At 40.8% G+C, this 25,412-nt stretch overlaps 1 protein-coding gene across 1 annotated transcript in view; it reads right to left on the bottom strand.

Moving 5' to 3' along the window:
* Positions 1–283: 283 nt before the first annotated feature.
* KIF13B (kinesin family member 13B) overlaps positions 284–25,412 on the bottom strand; it is a 246,338-nt gene continuing 221,209 nt past the window's right edge. Inside the window, exons 38-40 of the mRNA XM_027853795.1 lie at positions 7,903–7,965; positions 3,986–4,979; positions 284–1,817 (exon numbers count right to left, since the gene is read on the bottom strand). Of these exons, the coding sequence (XP_027709596.1) occupies positions 1,528–1,817; positions 3,986–4,979; positions 7,903–7,965 (1,347 nt within the window). The 3' untranslated portion in view covers positions 284–1,527. The remainder of the gene's footprint in view (positions 1,818–3,985; positions 4,980–7,902; positions 7,966–25,412) is intronic.

Raw genomic sequence — 25,412 nt, 5'->3', positions numbered from 1 at the left:
GACCAGAAACTCCCTAAAATTTAGCACCAGTTTAAGGATCCCCACTAAAGATATCCATATGGGAGCGGGAGCACGAGCACACACACACACACACACACACACACACACACACACACACACACACATGCAAGGTTAGCCCTGGGAGTCATTAGGACTGGGTAAGGGCAGGACCCAAGGTGTTTAGAGTCAATCACCTGGCTTCTGGACTGTCCCAGGAACAAACAAACAAACAACCACCAACAACACAGTAGTACAAAGCTTGTCCTCTCCCCCCAACCCCACCCCTCCCCTGGTGACTAAAACAAGAAACATCAAAGTTATTCAGTGTCTAGAATTTCGTGAAATTATTTTTGTTTCCATTTCAATTGAATAAGGCCACTTGTGTGTCTGAAAATGAAAGGACAGTCAAAAGAACTCTACCCTCTGCCCCCACCCCCACCCCCCAGACTGTCATGAGTAGCCAGCCCCTTCTGGACAAGGCTGTGTGTACCCCTGGGAGGCCCCAAGCAGGCTCTGTGCACAAGTGAAGTGAAGGCACCCAGGTCTATGGAAGTCAGTGAAAGATTGTAGCTTGCACATTATTTAGGATTAAAAAAAAAAACCAACAATAAATACAAATAAATACTATCCGAACACTCTGTTAAGGGCATCAATGGGAAATAAAACAGTCTTCCAGGTTTAAGGCAAGGATGTTCTTTTAAAATTATATACCCTGTAAAAGACAGTAAGGGAGAAAGGGGTGAGGGGTTAGGCCCTTCAGGGCGTGAGGCTACTCACAGAAAACAAAGAACTCCCACCCAGGTGTGCACTGTTTTGGAAAGCCTTTTTTCGGGGTGGGGGAAAAGGAAGAAATGGTCCCAGAAAGGACTCAACGACCCAGGTCTGCAGACAGGATAGGAGCCTTGAGATCTCAGGCCAGCATGAAAAAGTCATACTTTGGGGCAGGCAAAGGAGCCGTCAGTTTTAATTCTACTTAAAAAGAAGAGGTTAATGGAATCATCAGAAAATTAGAAGGAAAGATAACCAACAGCCCCAGTAAGGGCAGGGCTCAAGGAGAGCCCAGGGCTGTTGTCTGAGCAAACAGCCCAGCAGAGGAGGGGCTACTGCACATTTCAGGCACCTGCCAGAGCCTTTCTACTCTGTTCGCTCTTCTCCTGGCTTTTAGCTGGATTCAGGAAAAATAGCTCCTGAAGCCCACTACAAACCTGGGGATAAGTCAAGTACACTTCCACTCCAGCAAGGATAGATGAGTCAAACCATTCGTGCTTCTTGCAATGCTCCTGTCTGAGCTCCCACCAAGAAGCTCCAAGCCCCCAAGCCTGGGTGATGCTACAGATTTACAGGCAGGAGATTAACCACATGACAGCTCTGTCCCCAGGAAGGGCCATGAAGTTACACGGCAGTAATCAGAGAGGGATCAGAAGGTGTAGAGAGAAAAGCCTTCCCATAATCTTCATTAGTATTTGCCTAGAAAGGAAGCAGCAGATGCTCTGCTGGATCTCCCGGGTCACAGCTAGATGGACCCATTTAACTGGCCCAGGATTTCCGGTTCTCCGTGGTCCGCTGGCTCCTCTCTGATCGCAGCGTGGATCCCCCTTCGGCCTTGGCCAGGGCTGTCAACGAAGCCAAGTTAGAGGCCGAGCCTGACAAGTTCCCAGTCTTCCGGTGCTCAGCTGCCACCCCTTGAAGCCTGAGGCCAGCGCTGCGCCTCCGGGCCGGCCCAGTGGCTTTCTTGATGCGGCCTGGCTTCACGAGGAGACCATAGCCAGGATTGCATCTGAAATACTGCTTTCCCCCAATGGAGCCATCATTCTTACCTGGGATAAGAGCAAAGGAAAAAAATGGATTTAGCAGTCACTGTGTCTGATCTTTCTAACTCCAAGCAGAGACAAAGTCACTGGCATTCCCTCCCTACATCCCCAACCCTGCCATGTTCGACCAATCCTTGCACTCTGCTACACTACAGTTTTCCCCTCCTTTGAGACAACTACATTTAGGCCGACTTTATACAGTGCGAATCACTGCGATTCCTCCAGCAATAACTGGCAAAGTTATGCACACAGGAGGTGCTTACCCAGAGTCTGATGGATAGGTAAAACCCAGTCACCTGTTTCTGAGGAACACAGCCTCCAGGGAAGCTTAGCCAGTGATCAGGTGGAAAGCAGAACAGGTAAAGCACAGGCAACTAGGGACTGAAAACAATGTGTGGATGGATGCATGCCCCTTGACTGCATGGCCTCCCTGTGTGAGGAGTGCCACCCCCTCTCAGATGCAGACAGATACTGCAAGACTGTTATTTACGGAGCACCAGTGGTACGCCGAACTAACTGCTGGGACTAGATAATCCTGTCAAATTATTTCTATTATAATTAAAGATTGTTAAAGTTGGAAGGAAAGCTATATAACCTACTTTCACATTTTACAGAGGAGGAAAACAACTTGACTAAAAGAACACATCTTGCACTTTCATCTTGCACTTAGGTATTTCTCCTAATTGATACTTAGTAGATTTTTAAAAAAATTATTTCAGATTGATTAATTGATTTTAAGGTGATTATTGTGATCTTCCACATTGAGAACATGTTAGGCACAGTCACTGCGGGGCAAAGAGACAGATTCAGGGCCCTCTTGAGCCCCTTTCCAGCCGAGGAGCCTGATTAATAACAAATCTTAAGCCAGGCCTTTTATGTGACAATATGAAGTAATAATAATTATTATAAATGATGTCAGAATCTCTTAAGGAAGAAGCATATATCACTATCCACAATTCAGTTTCCCTACAAAGTTAACAACTGTTTATCCAATACTTAACCTCTAGAATGAAAAAAAAAAAATCACAAGAAGTGAAACAACATCACTGATCTGAAAGGCCCAAAGAGTAGAAGATTTGAAGGGAACCTTGGAGATCATCTAGATAGCTTTTCATCGCTTGGCTTCAACTATGTCCTAAGTTTCCACAGCCAATCTCATCCCATGGCTCTAGGCCTGCATTTCCAAAAACCTATAGGACATCTCCACTGGGATGCCCTACCACATGGTTTGATCAAATCCAACATGTCCAAAATGGAAAGAATCCTCCCCTCCAAATCTGCCTCCTACATTAACTTTTATACTTACTACTTCTGCTACTGTCCTTCCAATCAACAAAGACTTGTAACTCTGAAGTCAACTTTGACTCTTCTCTCTCTCTTTCAAGGCCCCGTGTTCTTATTTATCTTATTTATCTGACCCTGGCAACCTCTTCGTCCTCTCCCGCCCTTCCTTGTCTTTGTGACCCACTGATCACTGCCACCTTGGTTCAGCCTTCTGATACTTCTTCTTGCCTCGAGGTTATCCTCTTTCCAACTCATCCTTCATTCTGTTGCCAAAATAATCTTCCTAATGTGCTAATGGATCTGATCATGTCATTTCTCAAACTGAATCAAGTATAAATTCCTGATCCTGGTATTCAAGGTCCTCCACGATCTGACTCAACAATACCATCCTGCCTTGCCCCACCTTTATAACCATGATATTCCAATCCCCCTACCTTTGTCTCTTTAAAGTCCCTTCCTTCCCTCACCTTCAAGGAGAGGTCCAGCTTCCTTAGAAATCTTCCACACTCCCCTGGCCTGAAAGTGATCTCTCCTTCATCAGAATGTTCAAAGCACTCTGCCTGGGACTTTTATCTCCTTTGCACTCATCACACTGTCCCCCCTACATAGCAGTTATTTGGGAATAGGTTTCTCCACCATAAAGTTGCAGACTTCTTGACAAGAGGTTATGTTTCAAGAGCCTAACACAGTGCAATGCAATAGTAAATATTTGGCAAATAAGATCCAACCTTTCATTTTTCAGATGCGGAAACAAAGTTGGAGCAGTAAAGTGATCTGACCAAGAGAAAAGGCAGAGGCAGGCTTCAGTCCTGGAACTCCTAAATCTAGGGCTGAGACTCCAGGCTGGGGGCTGTTACACTGCGCTAAGCTGGTTTGTTGGCCTCACTTACCTGAAGGGAGATCCAATTCTACTCCAATCCAGGTGCCCTCTTGGAAGTCTGTTGGTCCAATGTATCTGACGATGCCCGTTTTGTTAGTGCCCACTGTGACGTATTCTCCCTCTTTTAACCACTCTGGGACTTCATCAGTGTCTTCTGAGTCAGATGCTGCCTCCAGCTTTTCCTTGGCTATTCCTCCTGGATTGGGGTGGCCCCCCAAGGTCAGCTGGTCTTCGTTTGTACTGGAGGGACAGTTAGAGTCTCCCAGCATTTGTGTGAATGATTTTAGCTCTGAAGTTCTCACCTTCTGGATTTTAAATGGAGAGGCCACAGCAGGAGACTGAGATAGTAAGTCAGGGGGCGGCTGTGGTTTGGGCACTTCCAGGCTGGGGACTGGCTTTGTGTGTTCCTTGGGTCTGGAGGGTTGTTTGGTGACAGATGCAGTCTCTGCTGCTGTGAGCTGATTGGATGATTCCTTCTGTTGGGTGGGAAAAGTGGGAAGAAAACCCTTTGTGTCAATGGCGAGAGAGAGATGTTCCTGGTCCTTATTCTTACTGACAGGGGAAGCTGATCCCTTGGGCTTCGAGACACGACTGCTACCACCTTGGCTTTTCTCCATTTGCTGGATCTGTGCGTCCGTTGGGCTGGTCAAATGAGAGCTCTCTGAGGATGAACTAACTGGCGGTAATGGAACATCGCCTTCGGGTATTCCCTGGCAGAGGGGATTGGATGGAGAGCTTGGGGTCTGACTGCCAGCATGGACACTGGAGTCTATGCCAGTCATGAGAGCATCAGATAGAGTGGCTGTTGAGACACTATGGGAGAAGTAACCACTAGAGGCCTCACTCAGAGGGCTGGGGGGACCCTCTGGGGTATCCTGTGTCTGGACATTTGAAGAATGGAGTTGCTGGGAAGGCATTTTGTTGACTTTATCAGCATTCTTCCCGATGGCAGAAGACGGAGGTGTAGTTTCAGGCAGATGTTTCCGCTCATCTTCCTGAGTAACCTGAAGCAGAAAGCACAATAATTTAATATTTATGCACTCTTGAGTCCAGCCAAAACAACCTTCATGTTGTTCCCTGCACACCATATATGATTTCTGTGCCTTTGCAAGGTCTGTTCTCTGTGCCTGAAATGTATTTCCCCCCCTCATCTCTGGTTTCCAGAATCCCTATGTTCAGCTCAAACATGTATAACCTTATGTAAAATATAGACAAAAGAAATATGAAAGGAGGCAATAACAACTGGACAGATCTGGCAAGGTCTCATGGAATGGGTGAGGTTGATTCTCCCAATAAAAGGTAAGGACCTTGAGAGCAGAGGATGTTTCATTTTTGCCTCTGTATTCTCATCACTGTGACCGGCACGCTGGAGAAGACTAATGAATGCCTGGCTGAATATTTGGAATTTGCCAGTGATTTTAAAATTTCTCTTGCTAAGAAAATCAGAAATAAAAATGGCATTATTTCCTTCAGCTCTTATGGAGGGACTGTGGCGTCCACTGGCAGAGCTCAGGTGGAGGGTCAACGTCCCACACTGAACGGCCACTCAATAACCAAAGGGCTCTCTGACTTGGGCTAGTGACTTTCCTCCCTTGAAAACACAGGCCCACTTCATAAGGAGACTGTGAGGATTATTAAAAAGGCTGAGAAGCACTTTTCTCCCACATAATTTCAATGATGATCTCATCAGAGGACTAGAAGATGTTTCAGAACAGCTTTTACCAGCACAAAAATAATGACCCCTGTGCCCACTGGCTCTGACTTAACACTTCTAACTGGAAGGAGCTGGGGCACCACAGGGGTAGCTCCATTTCTTGACCACGAAGTGCACGGCCCTCTCTCTCCTAGAGCACATTCTGGAGCTCCTGAGACTACTGTGGAAACACTGGTTCCACTGCCCTGCTCAGGAGTTCCTGGACTGCAATGAGACAAAGGCACAAAAAGCTACCAGGGACTCCTGGGGAGCTGCGCCTGAATGAGGAACAGAACCAGATTCGATGTTTTGGCCTTTCACTCTTCGATGGCTCTGTGAGTCATCCTGGCAGTGGACAAACACAGCACATGTTTCATTTGGAACTCTGACAGCCACGGCTTGTCCAAATTCCAACGTACCAGTGGTGCTGGTAAGGTGTTCTTTGGTTAATAAGCCTTTTTACGAAGCTGGCAGATTATCAGTCTGTTCACCCATTAACAATGATGGAGGGAGGAGAGGAGACAGAGAGGACTGGGGGAAGGAGGGCTGCTTCAGCAAAAGAAATATGTTTTCCAATATTTACTGAAAGATTATTTATATTACAGGAATGGTCATTTTCCATTTGAAATACAGGATTTATTTGAACTGGGAAAGAGTCTGTGATCTATAAGTCTCTTACAGTTACTTGGCTTAACTTGGCAGTCTGATAAATCATGCATTTCTACATGAGCTGTCATTTATATCCCTGTTTCCAAAGGCACTCCTTTTCCCTCATCATACACTTCCAGGATGCAAAATTAACTGCACCTCTTGAGATTAACAGCCCCTTTTAGTGATGGATTTCTGAGCTGCAAAGTTTACAAAATCCAACAGATCAATAACCTTCACCAACACATCTACTCTAAAAGATTAAGGTCTTGCAATCTTTTTTTTTTTTTTTGCAACATGTACATATTTTATTATTTTCTATTCTGTTTCCTAAGATCACTGACCCTGCAGGGAGGACTGAGGGCACCAATTCAAGGCATAAGAAAGACTAGAGCATTAGTAAGAAATCTGGTTCTGAAGCAGTTAGCCACAATGCCACTTTAACTGGTTCTCAGAGGAATTCTGGAGTATCAGCGCTAGGAAATCACTTAATTCTCATTTTCCAGATGAAGAAGTGGACCCCCAGCTGGTCAAAGTGACGTGACCAAAGTTACCGAGCTGGTAGATGACAGAATGCCAGCAGCCAGGTCTCAGTCCCAGTCCAATCCCCCTTCTCTGACACTCTGCTGCCCACAACTGCACAGGCCCAAGAGGAGCTATCCACCGCCAGACCCAAACTTCGTAAGAACTGCTTAAATTTACAGGAAGCTTTACAGAGTTTGAAGCACTCTGGCGTAAATTACCTCATTAAATCCTCAATAAGCCTGTCAGATATGTTACGGCAGACATTACAGTCCTATTTTACACAAGGGGAAACAGAACCACAAAGATTTCGTTAGTGCTGCATTCAAATTCACCCAGAGGCTCGGCTGAGAGACACCAGGCCTTGGGACCTGTGCTCCACCCCTCCTTCCACCTTAATAGCCATTCATCCCAGAGTGCCCTTCAGGGCTGAGAGCTGTTGGCAGAGGCTTGAATCGTCTTTCCAGTTGCTGGACTTTTTTATTTTGTTTTGTTTTAATAAATAAAATTTTCCTATGTAGATAACTTTAGCTAAGAGAATGAAAGCACAGTGGGAGAAAATAGATTTGCTATTCATAAGACTAGAAGAGCTGTTGATCTGTGGGAGATCATAAGAGACTATTTTCTCCCAGCTTAGCATTAGTCTTTTCACACTGATATCATGAATCAGAATGAAATGTAAAACTGAGAATTAAGCTAAACACTTGGAATAAGGAGATTGTTCTGTTTATAGAAAGCTTCAATGCCTAGCAGTGGGCTATTAAAGCAGCAGACTGCATTAGCAGTCAAGCACCTAAAAGTTAAACAATCATATGATTAGCAAGTTGAAAATAGAAGGTATAACAGGGAACATGGGGGCATGGGGGAGGCAGGTTCGGGAGGAGGGAAAAGTGACCTATATTACTGTTAATTATCGAAAAGTAAAGTTTAAAAAAATCCGTGCAAGCGCAGCCCAAAAAATCACTCCATCTGTGCATTCTGCATCTGGGGGCTGCCATGATGAATAGGAGGGAAGGCGCCGCTGGCTCCTCTAATAGCGCTGCTGTCAATGGCGGCACAAATACCTGTTTTGTCTTGGTCCTGCTGACATCCGTGCTGACAGGCTGTACCATAATTCTGGGAATGGGCTGAAATGACAAGGAAAGAGGAAAGAAAATGTAGGTCCACTGAGGACAAAAGATTAAACTTAGCAGGATAGGGATAATCAGAGAAGAATACTTTAATTAAACAAACTTGAGAACAAGTCAAGAACCACACCCCAGGTGAATTTTAATGGTTCAATGACTTCTGCTAGTAAGCCATCCTCAATAAACATTCATGGAGTGCCAACTGCTCACTAAATCTATTCAAGGTGTGGTAGGGAACCCCAAATGGTGTAAAAACCCTGCACTGGAGGCCCTTACAATCTAATTGGGAAGACAAGACAAAAATGCAACTAAGAATATGAAGCAATATATACCAAGATTCAAAAGAGTGAAGCAGAGAGCTATAGGAGTTGGGAAGAAGGGGAGATCCCTGGGCCCCACAGTGCTCAGGAAAAGCATCACGGGAGATCTGATCTGGGCACAGAATGATAAAGAGGAAAGGATCAGGGAGGACAGAATAGGCAAAGGATGTCCTGCCATCCAAGATACAGAGGCATGAATGTGTCAGGGGTATTCTGGTAAAAGATGAATTTGACTGGAGCCAGGAACTAATGTTGGGGAATAATGTAAAACAGGATTGCCTCAAATGCCAGGGGAATGGGTGCCTTGATCCTGAGGGGACTGCGAGGTAAGAGAAATTTCTGAGCAGAGTAATGGTATGGAGAATGTTTTAGGAAAGTTGGCCTGCTGATGAAGTTTATAATAAGGATTTGGGAGCAGGAGACAGATGGAAGGCAGGAAGATTCATTCACCTGTGACTCTATTAGGTAGTAAAGACACAAATTAGGGATAGGGCCAGGGTTTCCACAAAGGGAGGGATGGAAGAAATTGGGGAGTGACTGGATAATGTGGCACAAGTGAAAAGGCCAAGTTAAAGATAACTCTGAGATTCGAATTTAGGTGTGGAGAGACAGCTGAGGGGGTTCATATACTGGCTCTGCTATGGAATACCTGCATGACCTTAATGAGGTCATTTAGACTCTCCTGGCCTCTGCCACAGTGTCTATAAAATGAGGGGTTGGGCTGGATCACCCCTTGACTCCCCTGGGCTCTAAACCTATTACACGAAGAACTGAATGACTAACAGAATCTCTCGCTAGTCTTGATGCGTCTTCTTCTCTTTGGAGGGTCCAAAACCTTCAGCTGCCTACAAAATATCTCAATCTGGAGTCTGCAAGAATCTAAAATCCCTTAAGGACCCTCCACTACTTGATGCCACCACCTCCCCTTTGCAGCTTCATCTTCTCCTAGCCGCCATATCAGCTAAAGCGCCCGCGCTCCTGCTGCCTCCATGCATCCCTCACATTGCTCAAGATACCCTGAATGCCTATTTCTTTGATAGCAGAAGCAAAAACTAAATGGCCCCATCACCTATCAAAATGCTTTCCCAGCCAAGACAAACACTGCATCTGTTTTGTACAATTGGCGATCAGTATTTCTTTAGCAAGAAGAAAATAAATAAAACCTAAAACATTAAAATAAAGTCTGAGGTCTGCTACCTGTCTCTCATCAACAAGAGCTCTTCTTGTTAAACACTTAATCCTGTCTTCATCATGACTCTGACAGTCATGCACTGTTTTTCTCTTGCACTGTATAAACCATTTCCCACTGTGGCCCTCTCCTCTGACCAGGGATGTTTGCTCAGGGTCCCATGGATCAGAAATACACTAACCTGCTTAGGGTTATGGAGTAAGAGCTGGAAGACTCACCCCAAATTTTACAAAAGGGGAAATGAGGCCCAGGCAGTTAAGCAATGTGCCCAAAGTCACAAAAGTAGTAGACAACGGAAGTGCTATTTGAATCCAAGACCCCTGATGCCAAATACAAATGCTCTTTCTTTTTCATAGTGGGTTTTTTGTTTGTTTTTGTGACTACTTCTCTCTTATTCCAGGAACTCAGTACATTTCAGGTTCTAAGTTTACCAATCTTTACAACACATCTGCTAACTATTCATAAAAATGATTACTGCAAAGCACTCCACAACCATAAATCCAGGTGAGGCAAGCCAATGTAGGTATTTAAGGTTTGCAGAGTGCTTTACAAATAGCATCTCATGTTATTCTCGAAATAATATTGGGAGGTAAGAGCTATTGTTATCCCAACATTTACAAATGAGGAAATTGAGGAAAACAGGGGTTAAGTGACTTGCCCAAGGTTAAATAGTTAGGAAATGTCTGAGGTGGATTTGAACTCAGGTCTTCCTAACTTCAGGTCATCTGGGCTGGAGAAACAGAAGCTCAGAGAGCACATATAAAATATCAGTGGCACAGACAGGAAGCAAATCTGAATTTCTAGTGTATTGGTTGAACATGCTATCCACTACGTCATACCATTTCCTAAGCTACACCAAACACAACCCAGGAAAGGCAATGACAGGACCATGGGCTAACGAACTAGATGGGAAATAACAGCTGGGTAGGTAAGCTGGGCGGGAAGTACGTAGTACCATATGGACTTAGTAAAAGACTCAGTGAAATGTGTTCGTCGTGGGTGGCAGCAAAAGGTCACATGATCAGAAGGAGCTATCACTGCAGATGAGAAAAGGTCACCAAGCTGGAATGTGCTCAAAGAGAGCAGATACAGGTTTTCTATCTACATCACAACTCCTTTAAAACTGATGGAGCCCTCCACCCTCCACCCCCCACTAAAGCTCAAGACCTTCTGACCTCAAGGGGAAATGGGGGAGCAAAGCAGGGTAGAGAATCCGTCCACGATGACAATGTGAGAAGATAATTATATAAAACCTTGAAGAGTTTAATAACTAATAATATGAATCGGATACGCTACTTAAACCAGCATAGACTGAATAAAGACGACAGAAAAGAGCCCAATATAACTAATGCTAATGATGACTCTTGAGGAAGAATTTTCCAATTAAACTGTAGTAAGTACCTGACAATGCCAACCTCCTTTTTTAACCCACGTCATTTTGGCTAGGACTGAGCCACAGAAAGGAGAGAAGGGGATTCTTTAGAAATAAAAGATCATGACTGAAGGAAATGAGGAATCCCTTCCCTTCCTGGATTTGGGTAGGTCCACTGCTTTTTGAGGGCACATGTTTTCAGTTTATTCAAATAAAAAGACCATTTTGCAAGCTTCTTTTAAATCTTGGCACAAAAGAAGAAAACAAAGCTTTAAATTTAGAATTCATTACACATAAAACATACAAAAAAAAGTCTGTCAAATTTTAAAAGGCAGAAGTAATGATTTGAAACAACTATTTTTAAATAACCAAGAAACAATTTTTGACTATATTATTATAGTCCCTCTACTCAATTAAAAACCAGTTAAGCACCTATTATGCATACGGCACATAGGACCTCTAGAAAAAGAAACCCTGTTCTGAACTTCATAACTAATTAGGGTCCTGGTTGGTGGCAGGCGTTACCCTTGACAATCAAGGCAGCTGACCTTAATAATCTTTAAGTGGAACTGAGACAGGAACGGTGTGAAGGCTTAGAAAGGTTTATGTGTGGAAGAGCTTGAATGGAAGGAAAAAACTATCACTTTTCACAGCTTTTGTCTCTACTAATGATTTCAAGACTTCCTTGGCAGTTTAAAATAAATCTTTTCTAATCATCATCTCTCCCTCTTAAAAATGGATAAATATTTCTTTTCCCCCTTATATTTGCAATGCAACCTAGGTTAAATTTTTTCTCTATTGTCTTCATGATTTAAAACCAGGCTTGCAAATCAGTCTTCTTATTCTAATAAAAGAGGAAATAGAGAGCTTTTTTTTTTGCTACAAAAAAAAAAAACAATAGCTAATACTACTAACTCTGAAGCTGTTGTTAGACTAGAAGATATAAGATACACAAACAGAGCATCTAATGTTTATATGGATCAAGTGTTTTTGGCTAATATGAAAAGGTCCTTTGAGATCTTTTTGAAATTGGACCAAATCTTACCAGATGAGTAAGTTACCTGCTTGAGTGCTAAATCATACAGGTCAGCTATCTATCATATCACATATAATGCAGCATTTATTAAAAGGTGTACTACTATCAACTGCTATGAAAAGCACAATTCTGGATGAGCTTATTAACTTACTCACAAGGCCCAACCAACCCACAGCCAGAGTCATGCAAAGATCCCTAGCTTATAAATGGACCTTAGCCTATATGGGCCTGGAGTTAGGAAAACCTGAGTTCAAATCCAGCCTCAAACTCTTAGTAAGTGTTTGAGGCTGGGCAAATCACTTAACTTCTGTTTGTCTCAGTTTCCTTGACTGCAAAAGGAGGATAACAGGAGCACCTACCTTGCTGGGTTGTTGTGATGATCCAATGTGACAATATTTGTAAAAGTACTTAGCCCAGGTGCCTGGCACATAGTAGGTACTATGTAAATGCTTATTCTTGTTCCTGTTGTTTATACCACCACATCTCTTCCCAAAATTTCCCTTATTCCTTGATCCCCCTCCTTAATTCTGACAACGTGGTCCCCATGTGTCTTCTATTTTTATGCAGCTTACAGGGATAGGGAATGAAGTACTTACTGGCAGTCAAGAATACTTACTCTAGGCTCCCTACAAAAGTACCTATCTTTATTCAAGGAATTCCTCACTTCTGGTGTTGGGGTCACCAAGGATTACTGGAGAGAATGATGAACTCAAGAGCCCTAAGACTTGAATTTCAATCCCAGCTCCATGACGTACTATTTGTGGGATCTTGAGCAGGGCCTGTAACCTCTCTGGTCCTCAGTTTAGTCATCTGCAAAACAAAGTGACTGGACCAAGTGGGAGTCTACCGTCCCCTCCTGATCCATAGCTACGATCTCATGAAAGGAGTTCCTGACATCTAGAGCTGGAAGTTGAAATATATTTGTCCTCTTTTTCCCTTGAACAAATTAACTAAAAAGTAATCTTAGCATCATATGTCAGGTACATTATAAGCTCTCAGGTAATGGTCAATGTAGCAGCAAGACTCCGCAGGCAAGGCCAGGAAATGAAGGGTGAGAGGGTGAGAGGGTAAGAGAGAGAGAGAGAGAGAGAGAGAGAGGGAGAGGGAGAGAGAGACAGAGAGAGAGAGAGAGAGAGTGTGAGTGAGTGAGTGTGTGTGTGTATCTGTGAGGCACGTAGAGGGAGGTCTCTGGCCTTCTTTAGACAGTAACACTTCCCCACTACCACCACCACCTCCCATCTTAGGAAGGAAAAGAGTATACTCTGTTCTTAAGGAAGAGCATGGTGGGGGCAGCTCGGTGGCGCAGTGGATAGAGCACTGGCCCTAAAGTCAGGAGGACCTGAGTTCAAATCCGGCCTCAGACACATAACACTAACTAGGTGTGTGACCCTGGGCAAGTCACTTAACCCCATTGCCTAGCCAAAAAAAAAAAAAAAAAAAAAAAGGAAGAGCATGGTGCCTCTCCACCCCCAATCCCCCATGCCCAGCTGCCATGATGAATGTTGTCATGGTGGAAAGTTCTGCTAGCCCTACCCTAGTTATAGCTCTGCTTCTGGGTAAGATCTTCTTTTTAAAACCTCACAGCTCTCATTAGAGTCAAGGCCCAGCTCAGGTACTACCTCCTACAGCAATCAGGTTTGTATTTCTATCCCCACAACTTAGCACAGTGTCTTGCACATAGTAGGCACTTAATAAAATACTGAAATGAACTGAACTGAATTAGAGCTGTAACCCAAAAAAAAAACCCAAACAAACAAAAAACCTGGGTCTGCTAGTTCACCACTGCTTCTTGCAGATGAAAGCTGTAAACTCCTGAAAAAATTAACTTTTTTTTCTTTCATTCATTCCACAAATATTTGTTAAGTCTTGTACACAGTAAGCATTCAACACCTCAAAAATGAACTGGGAGAGGGACAGAGAGAGAGAGAGAGAGAGCGCACAGCACAATACAGTTCAACAATATGTCTTCCTTTTCAAGCAATTAACCCTTAAAAGTTTAATACTGCCTAGTTGAAGTCATAATAAAGCCTTTTCAGTTTGCATCTAGTTTTGAAGGGCTAGTAACTATGAGCAGAATTTTTCTGGGTTGACTCGGCAAATGCTGCTTTTTGAAAAAAAATCAACAGCTGTTTTTTGATCTAAATTTAACCAAACATTGCCAGCTGTATTTAAAGTCTATTAATCCTGAACCCACCTAAAACCTAACTTCATTTATGTTTTTCTCCAGACAAAAAAGCATAAGCATTGGCAACCTATAAAAAATCCATGCAACCAGGGATGAATATGTTTTTACAAAAGAAACCTGTTATTTCTTCTGTCAGCAAGTGAGCAATTTTAGCAGTTAGTGGCCCAGTTTTGAATACCAGGGGCAGCTAGGTGGCCCAGTGGACAGAGCACAGGACTTAGACCAGGAATACTCATCTTCCTAAATTCAAATCTGGCCTCAGACACTTAGTAGCCATGTAACCCTGGTTAAGTCACTTCACCCTGTTTGCCTGAGTTCCTCATCAAAGCTATAAAATGAGCTGGAGAAGGAAGCGGCAAACCCCTCCAGTATCTTTGCCAAGAAAACCCCCAATAAGGTCACAAAGAGTCTGACAGGACTGAAACGACTGAACAACAACCTGAATATCAGATGGACTTTGGATTTCAAGCAACGGATGGGTAGCACATAGTGTGTGGGCCAGTGTAATTTATTCTAGTATTTGAGATGGAGAATTATCTTTTTCTTTAAAAAGGCAATTTCTGATAGTTGTGAGGGAAGGGAGGAGTTTCTGATTATTTTCTGAACCTTAAACCTCTTTTTACATAATTATTTTTGTTAAAAATGGATCTAAAGGATGATTTGAAAAAGCTGATCTGGAAAGATAATGGAAGACAATATTATATTTACTGCACACAAAAGGATAAGATGTACATTCCTTCTTGTAGTTTTCATGAAGAGTGAGTTAAACTGGGTTTACTTAAAGCACATTATGCTTTGTAATCTGAAATATGAAAAATAAGGCTTCAAAGTACAAGTAAAAGTATATGATGTCAATTACTGAAATGTGACTGTTAGGCTCAAATCTCTGTTACATTCTACATGGCTTACACATTTTCTTAATTGTCTAGGTGGGTTTTGTTAATTAGAATACATTATTTTATGGATTAGTTATTAAACTTAAATCAAAAGGTCAAAGACAACTTGTCAGCTGCCCTTCTCTGCCTCTGTAATCTTGCTACAATTCTGGACCAAAATCAGATAGCAATAAATTATGATACTGAAATGCTAAAACAAAGACAAGAGATTCCTCTAGAGGTAGTAAGCAGGGCCAAGAATATATACATCTCAAAGCAACATGGTAACAGAAATCATTCATCCCAAAGAAAACTCCCTTTCTTCCCCACAGAAGAAGAAATGGAGGCCAGCGCACCATGATAAAACACACTTTTTAGAAGAAACTGGAGGCAGGAAAGTAGTCTCTTCACCCATTTGGGCTGAGAAAATAAAAGCTCCTTGAGTGACTGAAGGAGAGGCTGTTATACCTTAAGCTGGGTGGCAGGTGAAAGATGAAATGACTGAGGAAACAAAAATTTGAGTTTCCAAATGTGTTGATTTATTAGGCAATGCATGCCAATGGCACAACAAATCGGGACCAGGCCTCCTCAGCTAGGTGCTGGACCCTGAATATAGGGGGAGAGATTTTTAGGCATTAAAAACAAGTAATCAAATATGATCAATTAATTAAAAGAAAACAATTAACCAGGATACAAAATTAGGTAATCTGATTTCTAACTGGAAGCAAGCTTAGGGATTTTCCATATTTGGAGGAGGAGAGCAAACCGGTGCAATTCCCTGAAATCAGAAAAAGAGATATCCCATTCTACTCCCACCCCACAAATGTCTGTATTCAATTAAAGGAACATGGGAAAAATAAATGATTTTACTAGTACAGGGCCAGGTTTCAGATAAGACATATGGGTTGCCCGAGATGTATAATTGTGAGAAAACTCCTTGCATCAATCTTCAGATCTGACCGGGTTTCTGATTAGCATAACCTAGGTTCTTAGTTAAGGGTCTCTAATCATCAGGTGGAGGTGGTCCAGTCTTCCAGCTACGTAGGGCTCGGTTCAAACAATGCAATAAGGTTTTCTCATAATTCCTACAATTAAACAAAGTTTTCTCATATGACAGAAAGCAGAATAGACCCGTAACTGAATAGAAAGGGACTGAGCTAGATCCACAATTGAGTCACAAAATGGAGGCAGTGTGGTTCATTCAATTTCCACACCAGTGGCCTCGGATCAAGGAGGGACTGCTTGCAACTTTCACCTCTTAAACTAAAGAGCAGATTTGTAAGGGAGACAGAGGAAGCACCTCCATATTACAGCGGGAACCCCTACTGTGAGGAGATGGAAGAGGAAATAATTATACAAACTTATACTTAATTGATAGAGATGGGACAGCCATCACATTCAGCTGCCATCACCTCAAGCTAAACTTAGAAAGGGTGGGTGGGTGGAGGAATGATCAATGTTTCTAGTATAGCAATTTTATTTTTCACAAAAAGGGAAGTTGAAGAGACAAGGCCAAAATCAGATTGGAAGAAAATGTGACAATGCTCCTTTTTATGGCATAAATCAAAGATGGCCATTAACTATTTAAGGCACCAGATTAATCTGATAGGCCACTTGAAGCCCCTAACTTTGGAGTACATAAATAGCTTCATCTGAAAACTAACTTCTAGAAACATGAAAAAAGCTATTATGCCAAATTAATTCAATCTAACTAATTAGAGAGCAGGAAGTTCCTTCAATTATTTTATGTACTGTCTGAGAAACATACTTGAATACGAGTGCAGATTTCATTAATTGCAGTTCATTATTTTCCAGATTAGTTACTAAACTTGTATCAGAAGGTCAAAGACAGCAATTTTGTCAGCTGCCACCTCCTTCAGTAGAGTGTCTCTGCATTTCTGGAGCTCAGACAGGAACTGATTACAAACAGAAACAACAACAATCAGACATACACACCAGAGGAAGGGTGATTTTCTTAAGACAACAAAACTGCAGATGAGCCTTTATCTCTGCATTTCCAAAAAATGAGATCTTTTTCTCCTTAAGTCCTCAGAAAAAGCTCTCAAAATGCTGCTGTACACAAAAACATTTCCATTCACCTTTACAAATCCATTAGATCTACAGAACTGTGGTATCACACCAAGAAAATAAGTTTGTGAATCTGAGAACCTGCCGATTCCAAAGTGCCAAGTTAACAAACATCAATCTTTTCATTGCAGCTTGAGTACATCTAAGTGTATGGCAGAGGAAATTATATGGACTTTGTCTACAAATGTCGGCTTGCTCATCACACAATTTCAGGCTTCCTTCTGACTGAGCTAAGAAAACAGGAGATACCGCTGGTGGGGAGGGAAGAACCCATTCTCTTACTTAAAAAGCTCCTGAGAATATAAAAATAATCCTACACTGTTAAGGTCTGAGAGCCAGGAGAGAAGTGAGAAGAATGCCACTATTTTTTTTTTCCAGGAGGAAAATTCTGTTTTGTAAATTATTTTCCTTATTTCCAGTTTAAATTGTTCTTTGTTGATTTTCATCCCATCTCTCTTAGCTGGGGCATCTTTAAACAATCCATCAGTCCTCTTGGTGTTTACACCTCTTGTAGAGGCAGTTTCCTTAGTCATTGTTTGGCCAAGCTATAAGTAGCTCCTTTAATCCTTCCTCATAAATCATGTTTTGATATCTTCTCCTCTGAAATCATTCCAATTTGTCAACGTATTTCTAGTACTGATATGCCAAATAGGAAATGCAGAATCTTAAGTGCAGATATGATTCTGTCTCAGTCTGTTGGATGTTCTGACTTTGTTTCAGAAGGATATTTTTGTTTAGATTACCAAAAATGAATTGTTATCGAAACAGAATGAGGAAATGATTTTAAATTGTTTCATCACACGTGGGCAGAAAGGAATAAAAAAGATGGAAAATTAAAGAGGCCAAAGATGGCAAAAGAGATAGTTGTTACACATTACCTTAGTTGCAATGACTCAAGCAACCCTTCTCACCAAAATCATTTTATCCTCCTCCCCTTAAATAGTGTTCCAAAACTTCTCTTTGCTACTCAAGTTCCCGATGTTCCCTCAACCTACTCTGTTTTTCTGCAGATGCCCTTGTTTATTATTTAAATGAGAAAAGGAAGGTCATTTGTGAAATTTTTCTGTTTGTCCGCTACTCCTGACCTCAAAACACTTCCATATCTTCACTCTGTCTTTATTTCTGTCTGTAAGAAGGAGGAGTGCACTTCCTGTCAAGGCATCCCATCATACTGCTGGACAGTACTAATGATTAGAAAGCTCTTTCTGACATTACCTCTTTGCAACTTTCATATATGGCTCCCTATCTTCCCTCTAGGGGATCAAAAGACCATGAACATAATCCCTTCTCATGACAACTATTCAAATATTTGGAGACATTATTTTGACTCCCCTCAAGCCTTCTATCGCCTAGGTTTGAACTGGGACCGTGGCAATAGGAAAAGAAAGAAGTGTGATGTAATCAAAAGGGGCTGCTCCTCCAAATCATCCTGTTTTTGTTGATGGCATCACCATCCCTCCTACCAGTCACCCAGATTGATAACATCAATGTCGTCCTTGATTCTTCTTTCACTTCCTCAATCCAACCGTGTTCAACCAGTTGCTGAGTTCAATTCTTCCTCAACAGATCTTGTATCTGCCCCTGTTTTATGGCCAGCATCCTACTAAAGACTTCCTAATTAGTCTTCCAGTTTTCAGTCTCTCCCATCTCTAACTCCTTCTCCTGCCAAAACAACCTTCCTAAGTCCCAGATCTGATTGTCATTCCCTGATCAAAAACTTTGGCTCCCTATTACCTATATACACACGACACATATTTTGCATTTAAGGACTTCCAAAATCTGGCTCCCACTTACCTTTACGTAGTCACAAACTACCCATTCCAACTAAATCGGATTATTAGCTGTTACCCAAACTTAATATTCTATCCCCCACCTCCCAGCAACAGCACAAATCTTAGACCCATGCCTAGAATTCATTATGTCCTCATCTGTACTTCTCAAATGAATTTAATTAGCATTTGTTAAGCACCTATTTGATGTCATTCAGTAACTACAGTAGGTGTTGGACACAAAAATGAAATAAACCATATCCTCAAAGAGATTACATACTATGGGGTGGGGGGAGGAGAACAACACAAGATGCATACAGATAAATAACAAAACAAATACAATAAAGACAAAGTAATTTCTGGGGGCAGGGAGCACTAAGAACTTGGGGGGCAGGAAAGGCCTCTTGTAGGAGGTAGCAGTTAAGTTGAGCCTTGAAGGAAGCTGGGGATACTAAGAGGAAGTTATGAAGAAAGAGAACTTCTGGCATGGGCAATGGCCTGTGCAAAGACATGGAAACGGGAGTTAAGAATAAGTATAAAAAAAAACAGCAGCAAGGAAGTGATGTTGGCTGGAATGTAGACTGTATGAAGCGGAGTCATGTGATAGCAGACAAGAAACACTGATTAGCCCTAGGATGTGAAGATGTCAGGATGAGAACTTTGTCTTTCACCCTATAGACACAAATGTCACAGAAACTGGCTGAATAGAGTAATGAGAGGTCAAAACCATGTTGGGGGGACATAAATCTGGGAGCTCTGGAGAAGAGATTAGAGAGGGAGAGACTGGATGCAAGAGACCAACTGAGTTGGAGAAAAGAAGGCTGACATAAGAGAAGTTGAGGAGGTACACAACAATTGATTAGATAACGGGTGAATAAAAGAAGAGTGGAGAGGATAATGAATGATTTGTTGTAGCTTCTTTTGACAGGCTCTTGTTTAACATTTCTGAGTCAATGTTCATTAATGATACTGGCCAACACTTTTCTTTCATGTTTTATCTTTCCCTAGTTCAGGTATTAGGACTGTATTTGTCTCATAAAAGGATTCTAGAGGCAGCGAGGTGGCGCAGTGGATAAAGCACTGGCCCTGGAGTCAGGAGGACCTCAGTTCAAATACGGCCTCAGATACATAACACTCACTAGCTGTGTGACTCTGGGCAAGTCACTTAACCCTAACTGCCTCACCAAGAAATAAATAAATAAATAAATAAATAAAAGTTTAAAAAAAAAAGGATTCTGGTAATATGCTTTCTTTCCTAATTTTTGGGAATAATTTGGGAAATAAGGGTACTAATTGTTCTTTAAAGATTTGATAGAATTCTCTTGGATTCATTAGGACCAGGAGTTGGTTTTTTGTTTTTTGTTTTTTTTTAGTAGCCAGATTGGATTGGATTATTTAAGATCTCTATTTGGTCTTCTGATATTTTGGGTATTTTATATTTTTGAAGATATTCCTCTATGCAAAAATAACTGCATAATATGTTCTAATTATTCTGATTTTGCTATAATTTCATGTTGTTCACTTTCTATTTTATTCATTTGATTTTGTGCTTTTTAAAATCAAATTAGCTAAGGGTTTATCAATTTTATTAGCCTTTTCAAAGAACCAGCTTTTAGTGTTATTTATCATTTCTACGGGGCTTTTTTGTTGTTGTTTCTACTTTATCTGTTTCCCCTCTAATTTTTAAATATCTCTTCTTTTGTGCTAATTTTAGATTTGCTTATTTGTTGGCTTCCTAATTTTTAAAATGCACATTCAGTTCATTAATCTTCTTTATTTTTTCTACTTTCTTAATGTATGTTTGTAAGGATGTGATTTTTCCCTTGAGGACTGCTTTAGCTGCATCCCAGAAATTTTGCTATGTTATTTCATCATTATCATTTTCTTTTACATAGTTATTAATTGTTTCTATGTTTTGTTCTTTGACCAATTCATTGTATAAGATTTCACTGTTAAGTCTCCATTTGGGTCTGTATCTTTTGTTTGCAGTCCTTGAACCAACTGCTACTTTTATTGCATTATGGTCTGTAAAGGATGTATTAACTATTTCTGTTTTTCTACATTTGTTTGCAATACCTCTGTGCCCTAGTACGTGGTCAGTTTTTGTAAAAGTTTCATGTGGTACTGAGAAATATGTATTCTTCTGCTGTCCCATTTAGAAGATGCCTTAAGTCATTTAACTCTAGTTTATCTAGCAATTTATTAAGTACCATATTTTCCCTTTTGTTTATCTTTATGATAGATTTTATCCAAAACTGAGAGAGGGATACTGAAGTCCCCTGTCATTGTGTTACTATGTCTTCTTGTAACCTTTGTAATGTTTCCTTTTTGAATTTAAACACTAAGGCATTTGTTTATTACTGACACTGGTTTACTGTTTAAGGTTCCTTTCATCCTGATATAGTTTTCTTGTTTATCTCTTTTTATTTTTTAAATGTTTGCTTTTGTTTTGTCAGATAGTATGACTGCAACTACTGCTTTCTTGGATTCACTTGCTGCACAAAATGGTTCAACATTACGGAAACAATCAACATAATTAATCATATTAAAAACCAAAACATCCAGAACCACAAGATCATCTCAATAGATACAGGAAAAGCCTCGGATTAAATACAATACTCTTTTATGCTAAAAACCCTATAACATACAGGAATAGAGGGACATTTAAAAAATATCGTAAAAAAGCATCTATCTAAAACCAAAAGCAAGCATCACATGCACTATGATAATGAATATACTTGAACCTTTTCCACTAAATATAGGGGTAAAGCAAAGATGCCTGTTTACTTTATTAACACTGCCATTACTACTTGATATAGTTCTAGAAATGCTTACTCTAAGGCAGCAACAGAGAAAAAGAAAGTCCCCATGTGCTCTAAATATTTATAGCTGCACTTTTTGTGATAGCTAAGAATTGGAAACAAAGTAGAAGTCCATCAACTGGGCAATGGCTAAACAAATTGTGGCACATAAATATAATGGAAGATTACTGTGCTCTAAGAAATGATGTGTGTGGTGAAAACAGAACAGCATGGAATGATCTACATGAATTGGTACAGAGTGAAGGAAACAGAGCCAAGAGAACAATATACATGGTTCCTACAACAGTAAAAAGAACAACACAGAAGTAAATGTAACAAAATTATAAAGAACAAGCAGGACTTGAATGGATATGAGAGGACATCCCTGATGCACTCACCCCTTCATGGAGGTGGGAGGTCCACAAGCGTTACGTAAAGCACGAGTTTTGGGACTTTTTCTACATATTGCTCAGTTTTTCCAATTTTTTTCCTCTTTTAAAAAAACACTATTTGTTATATGGGATGGCTCTCTGGGAGAGGGAGGGATACCTGGGATAATTAGGATATGAGAGACAGAAGATATTGATAAAAACTTAGAGGGTAAAAGGTAATGATGACTCTTAGATTGCGGCAAGGTGTCAGGACCCTTGCCTCCCCCACTTCTGGGAAAGAGCCAGGATAGTAGGCTGTGTGCCCCCTCAGAATCCTCATCTTAATTCAAGACTCAATGTCTGTGCTGTTTGCCCCACAAAGCTTTCTCTGCTCATCCAGACTGTGGGTACTCTCTCCCCTCCTCACTTTTCCTTTATTATACATAATTTTTAAAATATGTTTTATATTCCTTCCTCCTGCCCCAGGAAAATGTAAGTTCACTAAAGGCAAAGATTATGTCTTTTTTATCTTGTTATCCCCAGCTCTCAGCAGATAATCTGGCATATAGTAGGTACTTAATGTTTTTTGTTATTTTTCAAGTCCATTTCTATTTTCTGGCCTAACTGAGCTTAAATATCATCTAATATTTTATCCAATTAGTCATACAAATTGATAAGGGTACTGTGATCATAGGCTTAAAGAAACTATAGTAGAATTAAAAGGAAAATAGGGAAATTAAAAACTGAATTAAAACTGAGACAATAATTCACAGGATATACGCATGCTTTGAAAGTATGAGTAAAATTAGTGAGCACTATGAACTAATCGCTCTTTTATAAAAATTACATTTATGTCATTAAATATTACCCAATTGCATGTAAAATAAAATAACAATCATTCCTTATTTTAAGTTACAAATCCTCCCCCCCTTTCCCCTTCCTTGAGAAGGCAAGCAATTTGATATCGATTATAGATGTGAAGTCAAGCAAGGTATATTTCCATTTTAGCCATGTTGTAAAAGAAAACACAAACAAAATAATAAAAATAAAGAGATTAAAGAAAAGTATGCTTTAAACAGACTAGTAACTTTAATCAGACTAGTAAAATCAAAGACAATTTAATTTTTTGAATGGGATACTGACAGATGAATATAGAAGATCTGAATTTCAGACAGGCATCTTGACATCTCCCATGGATGACAAGGAAAAACATAGGCTGGTATGTACTGTATTATGAAAGAGACTAATTCAATTCCACAAACATTTAAGCACTGCCCATAACGTACAAGGAAGCACAGGAATACTAAGGCAAAAAAATGAAATCACATCTTTTCTTAAGACGACTTACATTTTAGAAGGACCAATAAATATATACAAAAATAAGTAAGTACAAAGAGCATGTACAAAGTTATATAAAGCAATTTCAAGAGGGAGAAAGTAGAAATGAATGGGGGCTGTGAGTGGGTGCCCAGAAAGGAGGCAAACTCGACATGGCATCTGGATATGTGCTTTGGGGGCAGCTGGGGATTCTACGGGTGTACGTGAGAGAAGAGTATTTTCTTGGGGTGATGCCACTGGATGATTTTGTGGAATAGCTCAAAGTCAAGCCTGGTGGGTCACAGGATCCTCTGTCTTGGCCCAATATTGTTTAACATTTTAACAACAACTTGTGGGTAGAAGGGAACAAGCATTTAGTAAACACCTATTATGTTTCAGGAACTGTGCCCTAAGTGCTTTACAAATATTATCTCATTTGATCATAAAAGGCATACTAATCAAGTCAGGTGGCACATAATTAATGTGCTAGATAAGGTCTACATTAAACAATGCCAACATTCTAGAACAATGAGTTAACGTTAAGATTATAACTTAACAGGGATAAATGTAAATCCTTCACTTAAGTTAAAAGAATAAAATTCAGAGGCATAAGATGGGGGAATCTGGCTTCAGGGCAGTCCATATTTTTTAAAACATGTGGATTTTCGGGCAGCTAGATGGCACAATAGATAAAGCACCAGCCCTGGAGTCAGGAGGACGTGAGTTCAAATGTGGCCTCAGACACATGATACTCCCTAGCTGTGTGACCCTGGGCAAGTCACTTAACCCCAACTGCCTTGCCAAAAACAAAACAAAGTAAAACATGGATTTTGATCACCATAGTTTGATAGTTACCTAAAAATATTAATTCATCTTGGGTTATATTAATGTAAATACAGTTTACAAATTATAGAATCACACATTTAGAGCTAGAAACACCCTCAGAGATCATCACATCAAAGCCAATTATTTTCCAAATTAAGAAACAGGCCCACAGAGGCTAAGTGACTCGCTCAAGGTCACACAAGTAGTAAGTGGCAGAGATAAAAAAAAAATTTAATGTATTAAGCACCAGAACCTATTATGTGCCAGACACTATGCTAAGCACCGGGGATACAGAAGGAGGCACAAGACAGCCCTCAAGAACCTCACAATCTAATGGCGGAGACAACATGCAAATAAATTCATACAAACAAATTTTATACAAGATAAATAGGAAATAATTAACAGAGGGAAGGTACGAGGATTAAGAGGGTTTGGGAAAGGCTTCCTGTAGAAGATGAGATCTTAACTGAGACTTAAGGAAGCCAGGATAATGAGGAGGAGGAGCTGAGGAGGGACAGGATTTGAACTCAGGTACTCTGACTCCAAGTACTCTCCCAACTCTAACACTCCTGGATGATCAGCCCACACCTGGATCACTGTTTCCCTGGAGAGCCTCCATACTCTAATAGGGTCATTGATAAATGAGAGATCATTCAGGATAATGAGAAATCTTGCTCTGTATATGACTAAGAGTTGAAAGAAGAGAGGTTGAACTTGGAGATGAGAAGACCTAGAGGGAACAAGAAAGCTACTTTCCAAGATCAGAATAGCTATCAAAATTTGACTACGTCTCCCATAAATCCTCAGTGATATTTAGCACAGTGCCTGGGACACAGAAAGTATTTAATACTTGTTACTTTGATTTGTGCAAGAGGAAAACGTGGGCTGGTATATACTGTGGTATGAATAGACTTAATTCAATTCAATGAATATGTTACAAATGTCTCTAATATATGAGCACAAGGATTATAGTTATGCTATACAGCTCTCAAGGACAGAACTACGACCAATGGGTGAAAGTTACAAGAAGGCAGATTTTAAGAATTTCTTGCAATCAGTGCTAGCTATTAATGGAATTGGTTGCTTTGAAAAGTAATGCATCGGGGCAGCTAGGTGGCGCAGTGGATAGAGCACTGGCCCTGGATTCAGGAGGACCTGAGTTCAAATCTGACCTCAGACCAAACACTTGACACTTACTAGCTGTGTGACCCTGGGCAAGTCACTTAATCTCAATTGCCTAAAAGCCAAAAAAAAAGAAAGAAAGAAAGAAAGAAAGAAAGAAAGAAAGAAAGAAAGAAA

Source organism: Vombatus ursinus, unplaced genomic scaffold, assembly GCF_900497805.2.
Source record: "Vombatus ursinus unplaced genomic scaffold, bare-nosed wombat genome assembly UNPS02010219.1, whole genome shotgun sequence".
NCBI lineage: Eukaryota > Metazoa > Chordata > Mammalia > Diprotodontia > Vombatidae > Vombatus > Vombatus ursinus.
Note: the sequence above shows the minus strand (reverse complement) of the source record. Positions and strands in the feature narration are given on the sequence as shown.